The 16888-nt window shown below is 43.4% G+C and overlaps 2 protein-coding genes across 4 annotated transcripts in view; both read right to left on the bottom strand.

Annotated features, from left to right (window-relative positions):
• The window catches only part of LOC143767458 (uncharacterized), a 158723-nt gene that overhangs the window by 79528 nt on the left and 62307 nt on the right, over positions 1-16888 (bottom strand). The window lies entirely within an intron of this gene.
• Positions 4673-13995, bottom strand: LOC143767476 (uncharacterized). 3 transcript variants are annotated; one of them, XM_077255852.1, is made up of 7 exons: positions 13883-13995; positions 13538-13681; positions 13232-13408; positions 13026-13149; positions 12849-12946; positions 12560-12662; positions 4673-6999 (listed from the first exon to the last, which is right to left on the bottom strand). In XM_077255852.1, exons 1-7 carry the CDS (start codon positions 13907-13909, stop codon positions 5984-5986), a joined length of 1689 nt encoding a protein of 562 aa, XP_077111967.1. In that variant the 5' UTR covers positions 13910-13995; the 3' UTR covers positions 4673-5983. The 3 variants fall into 3 exon arrangements, with proteins under 3 accessions (XP_077111967.1, XP_077111968.1, XP_077111965.1); XM_077255853.1 differs by having other exon boundaries at positions 4674-6999; positions 12560-12650; XM_077255850.1 differs by lacking the exon at positions 13883-13995 and having other exon boundaries at positions 4674-6999; positions 12560-12650; positions 13538-13851.

Here is a 16888-nt window from a genome sequence, read left to right as displayed (position 1 = left end):
TTATCTTGAGTCTGCCAAGCGGTTAAATCCTAGACAAGCTCGATGGTCGCTGTTTTTCTCCCGTTTTGATTTCGTGGTTTTGTACCTTCCGGACTCAAAGAATGTGAAGGCTGATGCCCTTTCTAGGAGTTTTGTGCCTGACTCTCCGGGAGTTTCTGAACCGGCTGGTATCCTCAGAGAGGGGGTGATCTTGTCTGCCATCTCCCCTGATTTGTGGCGGGTGTTGCAGGAGTTTCAGGCCGATAGGCCTGACCGTTGTCCACCGGAGAGACTGTTTGTCCCAGATAGATGGACCAGTAGAGTTATTTCCGAGGTTCATTCTTCGGTGTTAGCAGGTCATCCTGGGATTTTTGGTACCAGGGATTTGGTGGCTAGGTCCTTTTGGTGGCCTTCTTTGTCGCGGGATGTGCGTTCCTTTGTGCAGTCCTGTGGGATTTGTGCTCGGGCCAAGCCTTGCTGTTCTCGTGCCAGTGGATTGCTTTTGCCTTTGCCTGTCCCGAAGAGGCCTTGGATGCATATTTCCATGGATTTTATTTCGGATCTTCCAGTTTCTCAGAGGATGTCTGTCATCTGGGTGGTTTGTGGTCGTTTTTCTAAAATGGTCCATTTGGTGCCCTTGCCTAAGTTACCCTCCTCCTCTGATTTGGTTCCGCTGTTTTTTCAGAATGTGGTTCGTTTGCATGGTATTCCGGAGAACATTGTGTCTGACAGAGGGTCCCAGTTTGTGTCCAGATTTTGGTGGTCCTTTTGTGCTAAGATGGGCATTGATTTGTCTTTTTCTTCGGCCTTCCATCCTCAGACGAATGGCCAAACCGAACAAACTAATCAGACCTTGGAAACTTATCTGAGATGTTTTGTTTCTGCTGATCAGGATGATTGGTTGACTTTTTTGCCATTGGCTGAGTTCGCCCTCAATAATCGGGCTAGTTCTGCTACTTTGGTTTCGCCTTTTTTTTGTAATTCTGGTTTTCATCCTCGTTTTTCCTCGGGTCAGGTTGAGCCTTCTGACTGTCCTGGGGTGGATTCTGTGGTGGATAGGTTGCAGCAGATTTGGAACTACGTAGTGGACAATTTGACGTTGTCACGGGAGAAGGCTCAGCGCTTTGCTAATCGCCGTCGCTGTGTGGGCCCCCGACTTCGTGTGGGGGATTTGGTATGGTTGTCATCTCGTTATGTTCCTATGAAGGTTTCCTCTCCTAAGTTCAAACCTCGTTTCATCGGTCCTTATAAGATTTCAGAAATCCTCAATCCTGTGTCATTTCGTTTGGACCTCCCAGCATCTTTTGCCATTCATAATGTGTTCCATAGGTCATTGTTGCGGAGGTATGTGGTGCCTGTGGTTCCTTCTGTTGATCCTCCTGCTCCGGTGTTGGTCGAGGGAGAATTGGAGTATGTGGTGGAGAAGATCTTGGATTCTCGTATTTCGAGACGGAAGCTTCAGTACTTGGTTAAATGGAAGGGCTATGGTCAGGAGGATAATTCCTGGGTTGTTGCCTCTGATGTCCATGCTGCCGATTTGGTTCGTGCCTTTCATTTGGCTCATCCTGATCGGCCTGGGGGCTCTGGTGAGCATTCGGTGACCCCTCCGCAAGGTGGGGTACTGTTGTGAATTCCGTTCTCGGGCTCCCTCCTGTGGTCATGAGTGGTACTTTGTGAGTTCTGTTCATGGGCTCCCTCTGGTGGCTTTGAGTGTTACGGCTGGTCTGTAGCTGGACTCCAGCTGCCTCGTTTCCTGCTAGGCTTGCTGCCTATTTAACTCCATCTGGACCTTTTCTTGTTGCCTGCTGTCGTTGTATTCAGTACTGGTTCAGATCTCTCTTGGACTTCCCTTGTGACCTGTCTCCTCGTGGAGAAGCTAAGTTCATGCTAGTCCATTTTTGCTCATTGATTTTTTAAAATGTTTCTCAGTATATTATGAGTTCAGTCCAGCTTGCTTATATGCTGTTTTATTGCTAGCTGGAAAGCTCTGGGTGCAGAGTTGCGCCCCTCACATCGTGAGTCGGTGTGGGGGTCTTTTTGTATTCTCTGCGTGGATAATTTTGTAGTATTTTATACTGACCGCACAGATTCCTTGCTATCTTCTGACTATTTAGTTATTAGCGGGCCTCATTTGCTAAAACCTGTTTTCATTTCTATGTTTGTGTTTTCCCCTTAACTCACCGTTATTGTTTGTGGGGGCTGTCTACACTTTGGGGGAAATTTCTCTGAGGCAAGTGAGGCTTTGTTTCTCTCTAGGGGTAGCTAGTTTCTCAGGCTGTGAAGAGGCGTCTAGGCCAAGTCAGGTACGCTCCACGGCTGCCTATAGTGTGTTTTGATAGGATCAGGATTGCGGTCAGTATAGTTCCCACATTCCCAGAGCTTGTCCTTACTTTTGGTTTACCTATCAGGTCAGTTCATGTGTTCCTAACCACCAGAACCATAACAATTAAGTGTGACCCCGGCCTTAGTCTTAATCTCTGGTTGGTCAAGAAAACAGACTTTTACTTGTGTAATCCTGTAATATTGACTTGTAAGCTGATATTTGATATAACATGTTGTGCTCTTGATGACTAGTGATGTATACCGATATGTTAATTATGCATTGTATAGACCAGATAGTTTGTTGATTTAAAAAACAGAGGAGTAAAACTATGCAAATAGATTAAATATTCAAGTAATGCTGCTTGATCTCATCTTCATTTTTACCCTTTATGTAAATACTGAAGGACACTTGCTAAGTACAAAAATAGGTCACATGCCTCTATGCAGAAACAGGGAGGGATAGACAGACAGAAATTCTGCCAAGACATCCATACATCCAAACGACCAGAGACAGGCCAGCAGCCAACACACCATGGCCCCATCATGAGGGACACGGATCTATCATCCTGCAGGAAACAACCTAGGGGACCTCAGCCCCTGTTAAGAGAATACAAATCTGCTCCATTGACCATTGCTAAACCATGGATATGTTTGGAGAAAGCCAGGATTGGGACCCGCCGGTCGCCTGGCTCCATGAAGATGTTTGGAGAAGCCAGGTTGTGACCCTCCAGTCAACAGGCCTTGTGCTTCAATGGACTGTCATCTTCCTAAGCTTGTTGTTACCTCCTCTCTGTGTGCGTTCCTCAGGTAGGGTAATCGACCCTGGAAGATGAAGCCAGGTTGTGACCCTCCGGTCAACTGGCCCTTGTATCTGAATGGACTGTCATTTTCCTACACTTGTCATTACCTCCTCTATGTGTGCATGCCACAGATGGGGTAGTTGACCCTGGAAGCTGTGAAGTAACAGCTGCCATTATCCCGGCGAGTCAGCGGAAGGGTGAGACTCTGTAATGTGCATCATCTTGGGATATTTTGCTGGGACTGTTCTACATGTTATCTGCCTGTTTTGTGGTTCAATAAAGTATTGCCACTCTGTTTTACCCTCACCCTGTGTTGTCTGAGTAGCGTTGTGCCCATGTTAACCCTTGTCCAAGCGGTTCCAGCTAGCGGACCTGGGTGCCCACTGACCCCCACAGTGTCTCGTCACAAGCATAATACGTATCATATTTTTCAGGCTATAAGATGCACTTTTTATCCTCCAAATTTGGGAGGAAATTGGGGTGCATCTTATAGTCCAAATGTAGATTACCGGGGAGAGAGGATGACGGTGGCAGTGGACCATTGTCACTGGAGGCAGGAGCAGGGTTGCTACTGCAGGAATCCGGCGGCAGGAGTGTGGCAATGCTGCGGGCCTGTGATGGGAGGAGGAAGAGTGGAGGCTTGGGGTGGGCTTCAGCAAAATGGCATTGGCTCATATTTATGGATATTGGGGTTGTTTAATAGATTATATTTACACAGGCAAACTGCACTTAATCATGCTTGTTATATGATCTATAATAGCTCGTTCATTGCGCCTAGGTTGCCACATTTCTCAGTTGCGCGAAAGTCCTGTTTACACAAAATGATGTGCTGCCGAAAATTATGATCTTTTGTGAAGCACAATAGGTCACCAAATGAACGAGCAGGTGATAAGGAACCTGTTTATACTGGAAAATTACTGTGAAACTAGAGTAAATGGATCTTTAGTAAAAAGGAATCCAATTCCTAATCCCAATGTGAAAAAAAACAATTAGTGCTCATATAAATCTTTGTAAATATATCTCAGTATTTACATTTTCAATTACATCTTTTATCAGAAATTTTCTCACATTCGAAATGCCATAAGTGCCCAAAAAATTAATAAAGTATGCAAGCTGTATTATAGATCTGACACCTTACTGCTCCTCCTCCGTGTTGGTTTCCTTGCTCGTCTCTTTAGATGATGGTGATGCAGCAGTGACTTGGCCATCAGAAAAGGGGAATTGTGTTGGGATTGATAGATAATTTTGTACTGTTTATTATTTTGATGGGTCACCCACAGTAAGGAATATTTTAAATTAAAAGGTGGAAAAATCCCTTTAACCATAGATTCTAGGGTCAAGGGAGACCATGGTTTTAAGAGATGAAACAGATGTAGCCACTCCTGTTATGTCTCTCTTAATTGTAAGTGATTCCAGGTCTCACTTGGTCCCCAATGTCTACATTATTTAAGTAATAACAATGGTTTTCATAAACAATTTGCACAATTTCAAGGATAATTTTTGTGACAAAAGGATCAACATACTGTTCTCGAACTGATTTGTCATTTGTCCTACAATAGACTTTCATCCATGCCTTTATGGACCTTGCTTTGGGTACAGGCATACTGAAAAAAAGAAAAGGGTCTTCCCCAAACAATTCTCACAATTGCATAAGTATGCCTTGTAAGCTACAATTGTCCAAAATGTCTAAGTATGCTGAAGCACTAACATTTCCCTTCCCTGGAACTAAGGGCCCAGTGCCAACCCTGAAAAACAACCTCTAGGCATCATCTCTCCTCCACCAAACTTTAATATTGGCAGAATGCAGTTCGTTTGGAATTTTCCAAACCCAGATTCGTCCATCAAACTACCAGATATGATTCATAACTCCACTTTACATGTTTCCACTGTTCCAGACTCCAGTGGCATTGTGCTTTACACCACTTAATCTAACACGACATTGTATTTGGTGATTTAAGGTTTGCATGCCACTGTTCAGTCATGAAAGCCCATGCTTTAGGTCTCCTGGCATAAAGTTTCCTAGCATTTGTGTTGATGTTAATGCCAGAAGAGGTTTGGAAGTCTACAGTTATTGACTTAGTAGAGCATCAGTTACATGTTCCGTATGCACTATGCACCTAAGCGCTTGGTGGCCCTGCTCTGTAACTTTACATATTCTGCCACTTTCTGGTTGAGTTGCTGTGGCTCCTAAGTGCTTTCCATTTTTTGGAATCTATATGAGGAAGAAATGTCATGAACTGACTTGTTACAACAATGGCGTCTTAATAGATGATCACACTCAAATTCATTGAGCTCTGTAGAACAATCCATTCTGTCCCAAATCCTAGTGAAGGCATAATGCATTGCTTAATTTTGGCTATGCCACTGAGTAAAAAAAAACTGAAATAAAAGATTAATAACTGTACCTCAATAATGCAAAATGAATATTGCTTTTTTATTTGCTTTTTGTATAACATCTATTAATTGTATACATTTATTACTGTAATTCTAATTTCAAGGGGTTGACCTTTGCCTCAATCTCTGTTATTTCATTGCAGTGATGACATCATGTGGATAGCAAATGATTACTCTTAGTGGCTAGTGCCATCTACATCTGCAAAGCCGTTGAACTTAATGCTTGCTGCATCTTTGTCAACGTGACACTATTAGCTAAACAAAAGAAACAAGGGCAGCAAGGGAAACACACTGCTGAACACAAGGAGCGTAAGTTAGACAAGTTTTTTATAACTGACTGAGGTTTTTGGCAAAAGTTTAGTGGAAGTAGAGAACCCTTTAAGCTCTAAATTGCTTGTTTTTTTCTCTTGTATGATTTGTCAGTAAAATATTTGGATTCCCTCTGTGTTAGTTTTCTTTCTGCTCAACGAACCATGATTTGCAAAACATTATTCACCTTTTTGGAGTGATAATGGCTCCTTCCTTGTGTGAGTTTTTTGATGTTTATGAAGATGTGATTTGAGGGTAAAACATTTACCACATTCTAGACATGAATATGGTTTCACCCCTGTGTGACATCTCTGATGTCTTACAAGATCGGATTTATGTGTAAAAGACTTCCCACATTCTGAACATGTAAATGGTTTCTCACCAGTGTGACTTCTCTGATGTATATTAAGAACTGACTTGTCCACAAAACATTTTCCACATTCTGTACACGAATATGGCTTTTCTCCTGTGTGACCCCTCAGATGTTTAAAAAGATGTGGCTTGTCTTCAAAACATTTCCCGCATTCCTGACATGAAAACTGCTTCTCCCCTCTATGTCTCTTCTCATGTCTAACAAGATTGCGTTTATTTGTAAATGATTTTCCACATTCCGAGCATGGGAATGGCTTCTCCCCAGTGTGATTTCTCTGATGTGTAATAAGATTTGCTTTATCTACAAAACATTTTTCACATTCTGAACATGAATATGGTTTCTCACCTGTGTGAGTCCTCTCATGTCTAGCAAGATAAGATTTCTGATGAAATTTTTTTCCACACACTGAACATGAATATGGCTTCTCCCCTGTGTGAATTCTCTGATGCATAACCAATTTTGACTTATGTTTAAAACTTTTTCCACAATCTAAACATGAAAATGGTTTCTCTTCATTTTGACTTCTTTGATGTTCATCAAGATCTGATTTCTGGTTAACATATTCTAACCTCGAAAATGGCTTCATTCCTGCTAGAGAACTTAGATTTTGAAGACCCATTTTGTGACATTCATTTTTCTCAATAGTCTGTGATGAATCAGAAGATAGCGTCTGTTTAAAATTATCAGCTGATAGATCTTTGGTGTGCAAAGATGATGGTATATCTGGAATGATGGCATCCTCTTCATATGTATCTTGTGTGATATCAAGGTCCTCTATTTTAAACAATATCACATTTCCCTCCGATATCTCGCTACAGTCATCTGCCAAGAATAAAGTTAATTATTATTATTTAATATAAGCACATTAAAATTGTTTTTTTATAGCATTTTTTTATTTAAAATATCTATATCAATTGAAAGACTTGAAGTAAACTTAAATTAGTCACTAAGACAGTAGTGGCTAAACAGTTCACACTCTTACAGTAAGCATCAGAAAAAGGACTGGTAAGTAGAGATTGTGATATTAGGTCACCACCACCATCATTTGTCTGCAAGAGTTTTCAAACTCTGTGTTGAATCCGTCAATCTCACTGTTTCCACATTCGTAGTAGTCCAAAGGCTACGGAACCAACCAGGCAACACCCACATGTACTTATGCTGGCTAACAGATGTAAATCATTCTGCTGCGGCACTAAAAACTAAATGTCCGAGTACTTACAAATACTCGGAGGACACCCGAGCGTGCTCGAGAAAGCTCGAGTAACGAGTATATTCGCTCATCACTAGTGGCCACATTTGACTATTAAAGCAGATGTGCAAAATAAAAAGCGTTTTATGATGTAAACAGTCACAGTTAAAAGTCTGGATTTTGGGTGATTTTCTTTTGTATTTTTAACCTAAATATTACATTCGTCCTAGAAAGGACTGAACAAAAAACTTGAAAAACTCAATACAATGGCTTGTGATGTGCACACTTTGTTTGACAGACACTGAGTTTAGGATTTTATTCATTCAAGGGGTTGTTGCCTTTCAATAAATGTTAATTCCAAGAAGTAGGTTATTCAAAAGAAACAAACTGTGTTGTACTCATCTTTCCAAGGTCCAATGGTGAGTTTTGTCATCGCACACGGAGTCTGGCTTTGGTCACATTGTCACATCTACAGCCAATCAGTGAGCTCAGCAACTCTGCGTGGCTCTACCCATGTAGATGGAACACCCTACTCAGAGCAGCTGAGCTCACTGATGGGCTGTCGACATTGTGTCAGCGCCGCAGCTAAAGCCAAACACAATGAGCAGCGGCAAGACTCACCAGTGGACCAGGGAAAAGTGAGAACAGCGCAGTTTGTAATGATATAATAACCTGCAGCCTAGGATTCACATTTATTGAAAGGGAACAACCCTTTAAAGCATTACATCAGCAGCCAATTTTTATTTTTGCATTTTAGCTTCCCTAAGAACCATACTTTTTTAAAATTTTCCTATTGTCATAGCTGTATAACAGCTTTTTTTTAGGGAACAAGATGAAGTTTTGAATGACATTATCTATTTTACTATAAAATGTGCTGAAAAAATAGGGAAAAATTCTACGTGGGTTGAAAAGGTGAAAAAAATGCAATTTCACCATTGTTTATTAGGTTTTGTTTTCATGGCGGTCTTTATGATCAGTTCAGCTTAATTCTCCAGGTCAGCACAATTATGGTGAAATCAAACTCACTTGAAGTTTTTTTTATTTCAAGGTGAAAAAAAAGTCAGAAGCTCGTTAAAAAAAAATTGGGGGGTTTTGTGTTGCCATTTTCCTGATACTCATAACATTTTAAATTTGAAATTAATTGAGCTTTGTGCGGTCTCGTTTTTTGTATGGCGAGTTGAAAGTTTTATTGATATAATTTTGGGGTACATAACTTTACTGCATTTCTTTAATGACACGTTCTGAGGAAGTATTCACAAAACGTGCGTTGAGGCAGAGGGAAGCACAGTCAGATCCTTCAGCATCACAAAGCATCTTCACGATTTTGGACTAAAACTCTTTACTTTATCTTTGACATGGTACTTTAGGCATCTGTACATTAGCATAAAAAGGCCACCTGGCCTATATGCACTTGCACTTTCTAGTCCGTGTCGACCTTCAATATAGCGAATTTCAATAAGCCTGTGACAATGCATATTATGTTGACAACCTGTTTAATGCAAAAAAGAACCCTGTGACCTGACCCATTTACTGTTCATTGCATCCTATTATCACTAATTTATTTAAGGATTATCTTATGTGCAGCCCCTCACACAAGAGGCACCTTCTGTTTTATTTTATCACTACCGTTCTGTTTTTGTGATATTTTTATATTAATGAAATATATGAACGTATACTGTTTTTAAATAATTTCCTTTATGTGGTTATCTTTGTATGCCCTATGTTGATTTGCATTATTATTTATACCACAATATTTGGTCATCCTTTGTTTGATTTAATTTCTTTAAGTAGGTACAGTAACAAAAAGAGCAATTCTGGAATTTTTACTTTTTTTCGCTGTTTATGACAGTTATCAAATGGGTTAATGAATTTTATATTTTGATAAACTGGGATACCAGATATGTTTAGGGATACCAAATATGTTTATTTTTTCATTTCATTATTTTTAAATGATTTAAGTAATTTGAATTCTAACATATTTAATTCTCTCATTTTTTTTTTGTCCCCTTCGTGGACATAAATTTAAGATTATCTGATCACTTATACTGTATCCTACAATACAATAGTTTTGCAGTGTATACAGAAAATCACAGTCTTCTATGAAGCTCCTATTCACAGAAGAGCCACACTGGCAGCAACAAGGGCCTTTAGCAGACCCAGAGATTGACAACTGATCTCAGGCCACGTTTCAATTTTTGAAGACCAAAATGCAAAAGTGTCCAAACCTCCCCTATGGCATTGATATTGAGCTTGAGATAGTCCTGCATCATCCTCTCAAGTCGTTCACTATGTGTCAGACTTGTACTCTGTTCTGCTGGTGAAAGGGCTAGTCTAAAAAATGTGTGAAACGACTCACAGAAATTGCTTCTGCCACTTACAGTGCTGCTGCTGCTAATGTTTTGAGTTGATGACTTGACGTTCCCAGGATTGGAAGTCTAGAACTGCAATGCACACTGTGTGCCTTGCTGCTGTCTTGGGGAAAAACACTCTTAAGATTGTTTACAAGCGTGTTTCAATATTCCAGCATGCACGCCTCCCTTTCCAGGGGGAAGCATCTGGCTAAATTTATTCTTGTACAGTGGATAGAACTCAGTGGCAACCCAGTAGTTAGCACTATTTAAAATCCTAAAAATGCATCATGTTGCCGATAGTGCAGCAAGGAGGCGCTTATGTGTTGGGCGCTTCCATGAGGTCCAAGTCTATGAAGCGTTGGTGGCAAGGTAACACTCAAGCTTGCTTCCTCGTCCCCTCCCACCAACTACTGACAACAGAGAGGAGATCATTATTCTCTTCATCTCCTGTCTGTTGCGTGCCCATCACCTCTTCCTCCGTGTCCTCCTTTATTTGTGCCTTTGTTCCTGCACCTTCACTAAAGTTTGTCTTGTACCGCACTCGATTGCGGTAATCCAACCTTCCATGGCACCCGCCTGTGCGATGACAGTCCGGAACTTAGAGATATTGTTCCGTTTCCTCCGCTGTTTCCTCTGGGACCAACACCTACTCTCACAGACTATTCAAAGTGTGCTCCAGCATGTAGATGACCGGAATAGTGATGCCGATGACAGCATAGTCAGAACTAACCATCTTAGTAGCCATTTCAAAACTGTGCAAAAAAGTGCAGAGGTCCTTCATCTCTGCCCACTCCGCAAGCGTGATTTGCAGTACGTCCATACTGCATTAGCCTCGGCTATACAAAATGACATACTGCACCAGGGCATGTTGCTACTGCCATAATCGCTTTAAAATGTGCAGAGTGGAATTACACCTTGTTCGCACATCGCATATCAACCAGTTAACCGGTAGGCCGAAAGAACTCTGTAGAGATGCAAGTTGATGACCCACGGGGTGCTAACTACAGAAGTGAGCACACAGCGACCGTGCTTTCTTCAGCAGCGCATCCACACTGGGATAGTGACAGAGAAATTGCTGTACCACTAGGTTGAGGACATGAGCCATGTAAGGCAAGTTGTAGGGCTGCCACCAGGTTTGCACTGTTAGCGCACACGGCCTTCCCTGGCTCCAGGTTCCGTGGAGACAGCCATTTCTCAAACTCTGCCTGGATAGCTGTCTACAGGTCTTGAGCTGTGTGACTGCGATTTCCAAGGCATATAAACTTAAAAACTGCCTTATTGCGGTGAGCCCTGGCTGCGAAGTATGGAGGTTGGGGGGGGGGGATTTTTCTGCAATGTTGGAACATGTGTCCGAGCTGGTCGCACAAAGGATTTAGATGCTGAAATGTAGGCTGGTGTCTGGACCACACAATAAGCACGAAGGATTGATATGATGTAATGTCGATTTCACAAAGGATCCTTTCTATCTGAACTTTCTGACTACTTGCAGCAGCCTCACTAAGCTGTTACACTGACAAAATGACCCCGAAGCCACATGTCTACTTTTTATATAGAGAGGGACAAGTAACTTCAGCACCCAATGACAAAAGCCCTTGTGTCTGGATGTTGTGGATTGTTTCTGCGCCCTAATGTCACACCCAGTGAAGGGAGATGAAGTCGAACACGAAGGGATAAGGGAAAGGGAACCAAACACTAGGGAAGGGGGGAGTGGAGACCCTTAGAAAGATCTAACGTCACCCTCTCTGCCCTATCATCTCTATATACTGTAGGTTCCACACCTATCGCCAAGCAGGATACCTAATCCCTGCCTGACCATGGCGATAAGTCTGCACTAGAAAGGACAGGGTGGGCGCTATTCAATCCCCACTACTGCTAAAGACAGACGGGATACACAAACAAGGGGGAACACTTATTTTGAGTAGACTCAGAGAGAAACACAGATGTCCTCAAGCAACACCAAGGAAGATAGCCTACTGCAATACTCCAAGAGGCAACAGGGAACTGGAAATAGAAATATCAACCGCAACTTCTAGCAGCAAGCTGGGGGTTATAAACATCCCGGTCCAGATGTGTCAACTAGAGCTGGGGGTAGTTGCCATTGGGTCCTAAAGTCAGAAGAAAGGTGTCTGCAAAGCCAACCGCTGAGACCTTCTGCAGTTAGATGTAGTGTGACTGTCTGCAGCCTCTGACACACCCGTGACATCTGATTAGCTGGCAGAATCTCCACACATTAAGTTAATTAAAAAAATTATTCCAGTCTTCCGCTCCTCTAACATCTCCCCACCCCCTTCCCTCATCATACAGCACCATTATCCTCGCCAAAGTCATAACAAAAGTATTAGTGGAAACTCAATCCCTTACTGAACTTTGGCTGATTTTTTAGTAAAAATACTCGAGAATCCGAATGTGCAACGTTTGTGCCGAATTTCAGATTGGAGAACGTTTTTCGAGCACGTTGGCTCATCTCTAATAATGACTAAAACAGTGGGGACAGTTTCAGGTGTAGAAGACGACAGTTGTCTAGTGGCAGCATGGTAACCACTTGTTTTGCGATATGTTGGATTTACACTTTTGATAAAACAACCACAGCCAGACAGCCAAGAGTGTTCTAGGACCCAATCCTAGTAGAGGGCAAGAAACCTACCAGGCTATTTAGCTATAGATTGGGTTGGGCTCCAATGACAGAATGGCAGCAGCCAACAACCTGTCCGCATGGTTGAGGAAAACAAAATATACAACTAAGATGCTAACATAGAATCAGACCGTAAATAATCATCACATAATTGTACTAGCCAGTGACTGCGAGGAATCGTCGACTTGGTATTTAGTGGTTACTACTCACCTGGGTAGTCATATGTAGGAATCTCCTCTTTACACCACTCATCACCCATAACAAATGTCTCTGTAGTATTAACATGGGTCAGATCTTTACCCTGTAACAAATACTGTAAAAGTCACAGACAGATGGAGAAGTCACATCTATGATCAGCTCTAATCCTGCCATCTCCACCGTTCTAATTACACAAGTATAAAACACATAATACTGGTGAATAAAACAAGACTGAGCACAAGACCTTCACAGTCATCTAAACATCATAGTGGACATCTCATGACACCTCCTTTCCACCTACCTGATGATCCTGAGGAACATTGGGATTTTCTTGTTTACAGTCCTGTGGAAGAAGAGGACGGGGACATCTCTCTGGTGTTGTCCTCTTACTGGATAGGTCTGGAGGAAACACATACAGGGACTGCATTCATTCTTTACATACAGATAATTGTAGGCCTTGTATATTTAATCCTATTACCTGGTGATGTGAGGGGCTGGGGAACCTCCATCATTACGTCCTTGTACAGATCTTTGTGTTCCTCTAAATACTCCCACTCCTCCATGGAGAAATAGACGGTGACATCCTGACACCTTATAGGAACCTGACACATACAATGATACAGTCATCCCCCGATCCCTTCATAGCATCACTGTATAATATCCTAGTATTCCCAGCAGTGTCACCTCTCCAGTCAGTAGCTCAATCATCTTGTAGGTGAGTTCTAGGATCTTCTGGTCATTGATGTCCTCATGTATCAGGGGGTGAGGTGGAGGACGTATGATTGGGCTCAGGGGTCTTCCCCATCCCTCAGACACAGGGGCCTGACAGCGCTCACTAGAGGTCTTCACTACTGTGTAATCCTGGTTATGGAGAGACACATTAATAAATCTCACTACAGACATTTCCAGAGTCCTCACCTCCCCAGTTCTGTCCATCTGTTATTCCCATAGATAAGAATGATGTAATGTGACATCATCAGAATCTCTCACCTCTCCAGTAAGCTGGAAGATGATCTCTAGGGTGAGGTGTAATATCTTCTCCGCCGTTTCGTCCCTGTCCATCCCTGTAGGGTCCATCGGGAAAATTCTCTTATATAGAAGATCTCCACTGAGAGGATCCGATGTTGTTGGGACCTGAATGAGAAGAAGATGACGATGTAACATCATAAAGATCCCATGTAATAATACAATTACTGGAGATAATAAGGGGAAACATATGAGGAGATAGAACATGTAGTTGTTGTATTCTCAACATGGGTCTTAAAATGTAGTGACATGAAACTTCAAAGGGATTAATATCACTGAGCCCAGTAATGGGGAATCTCCAGCACCTACCTCCACCTGCAGAGCCGCACACCACATATATGGCTGTTCTGTGCGCACAGGACCTGTGATGAGGTCACAGTCATGTGATCAGTCACAAGAGGAGGGGTCAAGAAATTGCATACCAGTGTACATGGAGTAGAGCTGTGTGTGAATTGTACGAAGCAGAGCTGTGTATGATGTTTATGCACCAGGGATCATGTATGTGACCAACCTTGGAGGAGCAAATGAAAATTCTACCTACACCACGTTCCAAATTATGTTGGGGCCGAAATCATGCGAATAGAGCTGTTAGACCCCTTTTGGGAACTCTGTAGGTGTGAAAATCACCTCAGCAAAGTATAGAGTTTATGACTGACCGCTTTCTTTAATGGTACGATGTGTTTAATTTTTTAGATTATCGAGATTTTTTTTCTCTTTAAAAAAGCAATTATGGCTTGCCTGTATCACAATCCAGAAAGCAACTTTTTGTGACACGTGCCACGGTTTCAGGATTTTAGTTTAGCAGCAAAATTGGCCGCTGTATTTGGTTGGCTGTACAGGTCTAATATTGGACTATTACAGCAATGAAGCGTGTAATATATTTATATACAGTACAGACCAAAGGTTTGGACACACCTTCTCATTTAAAGATTTTTCTGTATTTTCATGACTGAAAATTGTAAATTCACACTGAAGGCATCATAACTATGAATTAACACATGTGGAATTATATACTTAACAAAAAAGTGTGAAACAACTGAAAATCTGTCTTATATTCTAGGTTCTTCAAAGTAGCCACCTTTTTCTTTGATGACTTTGCAGCGCCCCAGAGTCCTGGTCGTTGCAGTAACGTCGCTCTGCTGCTAAGGGGAGTGATGTTGCGTCTGATTGCAATAAGGGAGTTCACTTGACCAGGTATCACACACTAGACTTCACACTCCGGCCACCAGGGGGGGTGGTTCTATCTAGTAGGCCAGAGGTCCCCAACCGCCGGTCCGCGGACCAGGACCGGGCCGTTGGGGTTTTTCAGCCGGTCCGCGGCGCCCCTGTTCAGCGGTCACGTGGGACCGCTGATTAGAGAAATGAATAGGCGGCTCCACCTCCCATAGGGGCGGAGCCGCATAATTCATTTCTCTAATCAGCGGTGCCGGTGACCGCTGACAGAGGAAGAGGCTGCGGCACCGAAGACCAGCTGTCCGGGGGAAGGAGCGGGAGGCCGGGAGCAGGTAAGTATCGCATATTTACGTGTCCTCGTTCCACACGCCGGGCGCTGTCTCCATCTTCCCGGCGTCTCTCCGCACTGACTGTGCAGGTCAGAGGGCGCGATGACGCATATAGTGTGCGCGCCGCCCTCTGCCTGATCAGTCAGTGCAGAGAGACGCCGGGAAGATGGCGCCGAGGAGCTGCAAGCAAGACAGGTGAGTATGTGTTTTATTATTTTTATTGCAGCAGCAGCAGCACAGCTATGGGGCAATAATGGACGGTGCAGAGCACTATATGGCACAGCTATGGGGCAATAATGGTGCAGAGCACTATATGGCACAGCTATGGGGCAACGGTGCAGAGCACTATATGGCACAGCTATGGGGCAACGGTGCAGAGCACTATATGGCACAGCTATGGGGCAATAATGGTGCAGAGCACTATATGGCACAGCTATGGGGCAATAATGGTGCAGAGCACTATATGGCACAGCTATGGGGCAATAATGGTGCAGAGCACTATATGGCACAGCTATGGGGCAATGGTGCAGAGCACTCTATGGCACAGCTATGGGGCAATAATGGTGCAGAGCACTATATGGCACAGCTATGGGGCAATAATGGTGGAGAGCACTGTATGGCACAGCTATGGGGCAATGGTGCAGAGCACTATATGGCACAGCTATGGGGCAATAATGGTGCAGAGCACTATATGGCACAGCTATGGGGCAATGGTGCAGAGCACTCTATGGCACAGCTATGGGGCAATAATGGTGCAGAGCACTATATGGCACAGCTATGGGGCAATAATGGTGGAGAGCACTGTATGGCACAGCTATGGGGCAATGGTGCAGAGCACTATATGGCACAGCTATGGGGCAATAATGGTGCAGAGCACTGTATGGCACAGCTATGGGGCAATTATGAACGGTGCAGAGCACTATATGGCACAGCTATGGGGCAATTATGAACGGTGCAGAGCACTATATGGCACAGCTATGGGGCAATTATGAACGGTGCAGAGCACTATATGGCACAGCTATGGGGCAATAATGGTGCAGAGCACTATATGGCACAGCTATGGGGCAATAATGGTGCAGAGCACTGTATGGCACAGCTATGGGGCAATGGTGCAGAGCACTGTATGGCACAGCTATGGGGCAATAATGGTGCAGAGCACTATATGGCACAGCTATGGGGCAATAATGGTGCAGAGCACTGTATGGCACAGCTATGGGGCAATTATGAACGGTGCAGAGCACTATATGGCACAGCTATGGGGCAATTATGAACGGTGCAGAGCACTATATGGCACAGCTATGGGGCAATTATGAACGGTGCAGAGCACTGTATGGCACAGCTATGGGGCAATAATAAACGGTGCAGAGCACTGTATGGCACAGCTATGGGGCAATAATGGTGCAGAGCACTATATGGCACAGCTATGGGGCAATAATGGTGCAAAGCACCAGGGAAACAAGCATGGTGCTCCCACTCATTCTGAACCTATGGTAAGTTGAATCACATTCTCATTATAAATGTCATAATTATATGATAAGTATGCACTAAGCTCCATCCCTCCATAACCCCACCCCCATATGACCAAAGCCCCGCCCCTGCCCCACCCCCACCGGGCCATGGAAAACTGGTCTTGCTTAAAGCCGGTCCCTGGTGCAATAAAGGTTGGGGACCTCTGTAGTAGGCCACTCTTCACACTCTGGTAAAACTGGGGGTTGGACAACACGACAGGGAGAAGTGACTGAGGAGAGCTAGAGAGAGGACCTGTCAGGGATGGGATCCTGGCAGACTCCTAAGAGACCAACGCAACAAGTGA

The sequence above is a fragment of the Ranitomeya variabilis genome, chromosome 4, assembly GCF_051348905.1.
Source record: "Ranitomeya variabilis isolate aRanVar5 chromosome 4, aRanVar5.hap1, whole genome shotgun sequence".
Taxonomy (NCBI): Eukaryota; Metazoa; Chordata; class Amphibia; order Anura; family Dendrobatidae; genus Ranitomeya; species Ranitomeya variabilis.
This window is presented reverse-complemented; position numbering and strand designations above follow the sequence as displayed.

Bases quoted from the DNA above. Each gene is read 5' to 3' on its own strand.
- LOC143767476 (XM_077255850.1), bottom strand. From the start codon at position 13,780: ATGTTCTATCTCCTCATATGTTTCCCCTTATTATCTCCAGTAATTGTA. The intron at 12,947-13,025 runs GTAATAGGATTA...TGTTTCCTCCAG, and splicing joins CCAGCCCCTCACATCACCAG to ACCTATCCAGTAAGAGGACA. The intron at 12,651-12,848 runs GTAGGTGGAAAG...TATTTGTTACAG, and splicing joins ATGTTCCTCAGGATCATCAG to GGTAAAGATCTGACCCATGT.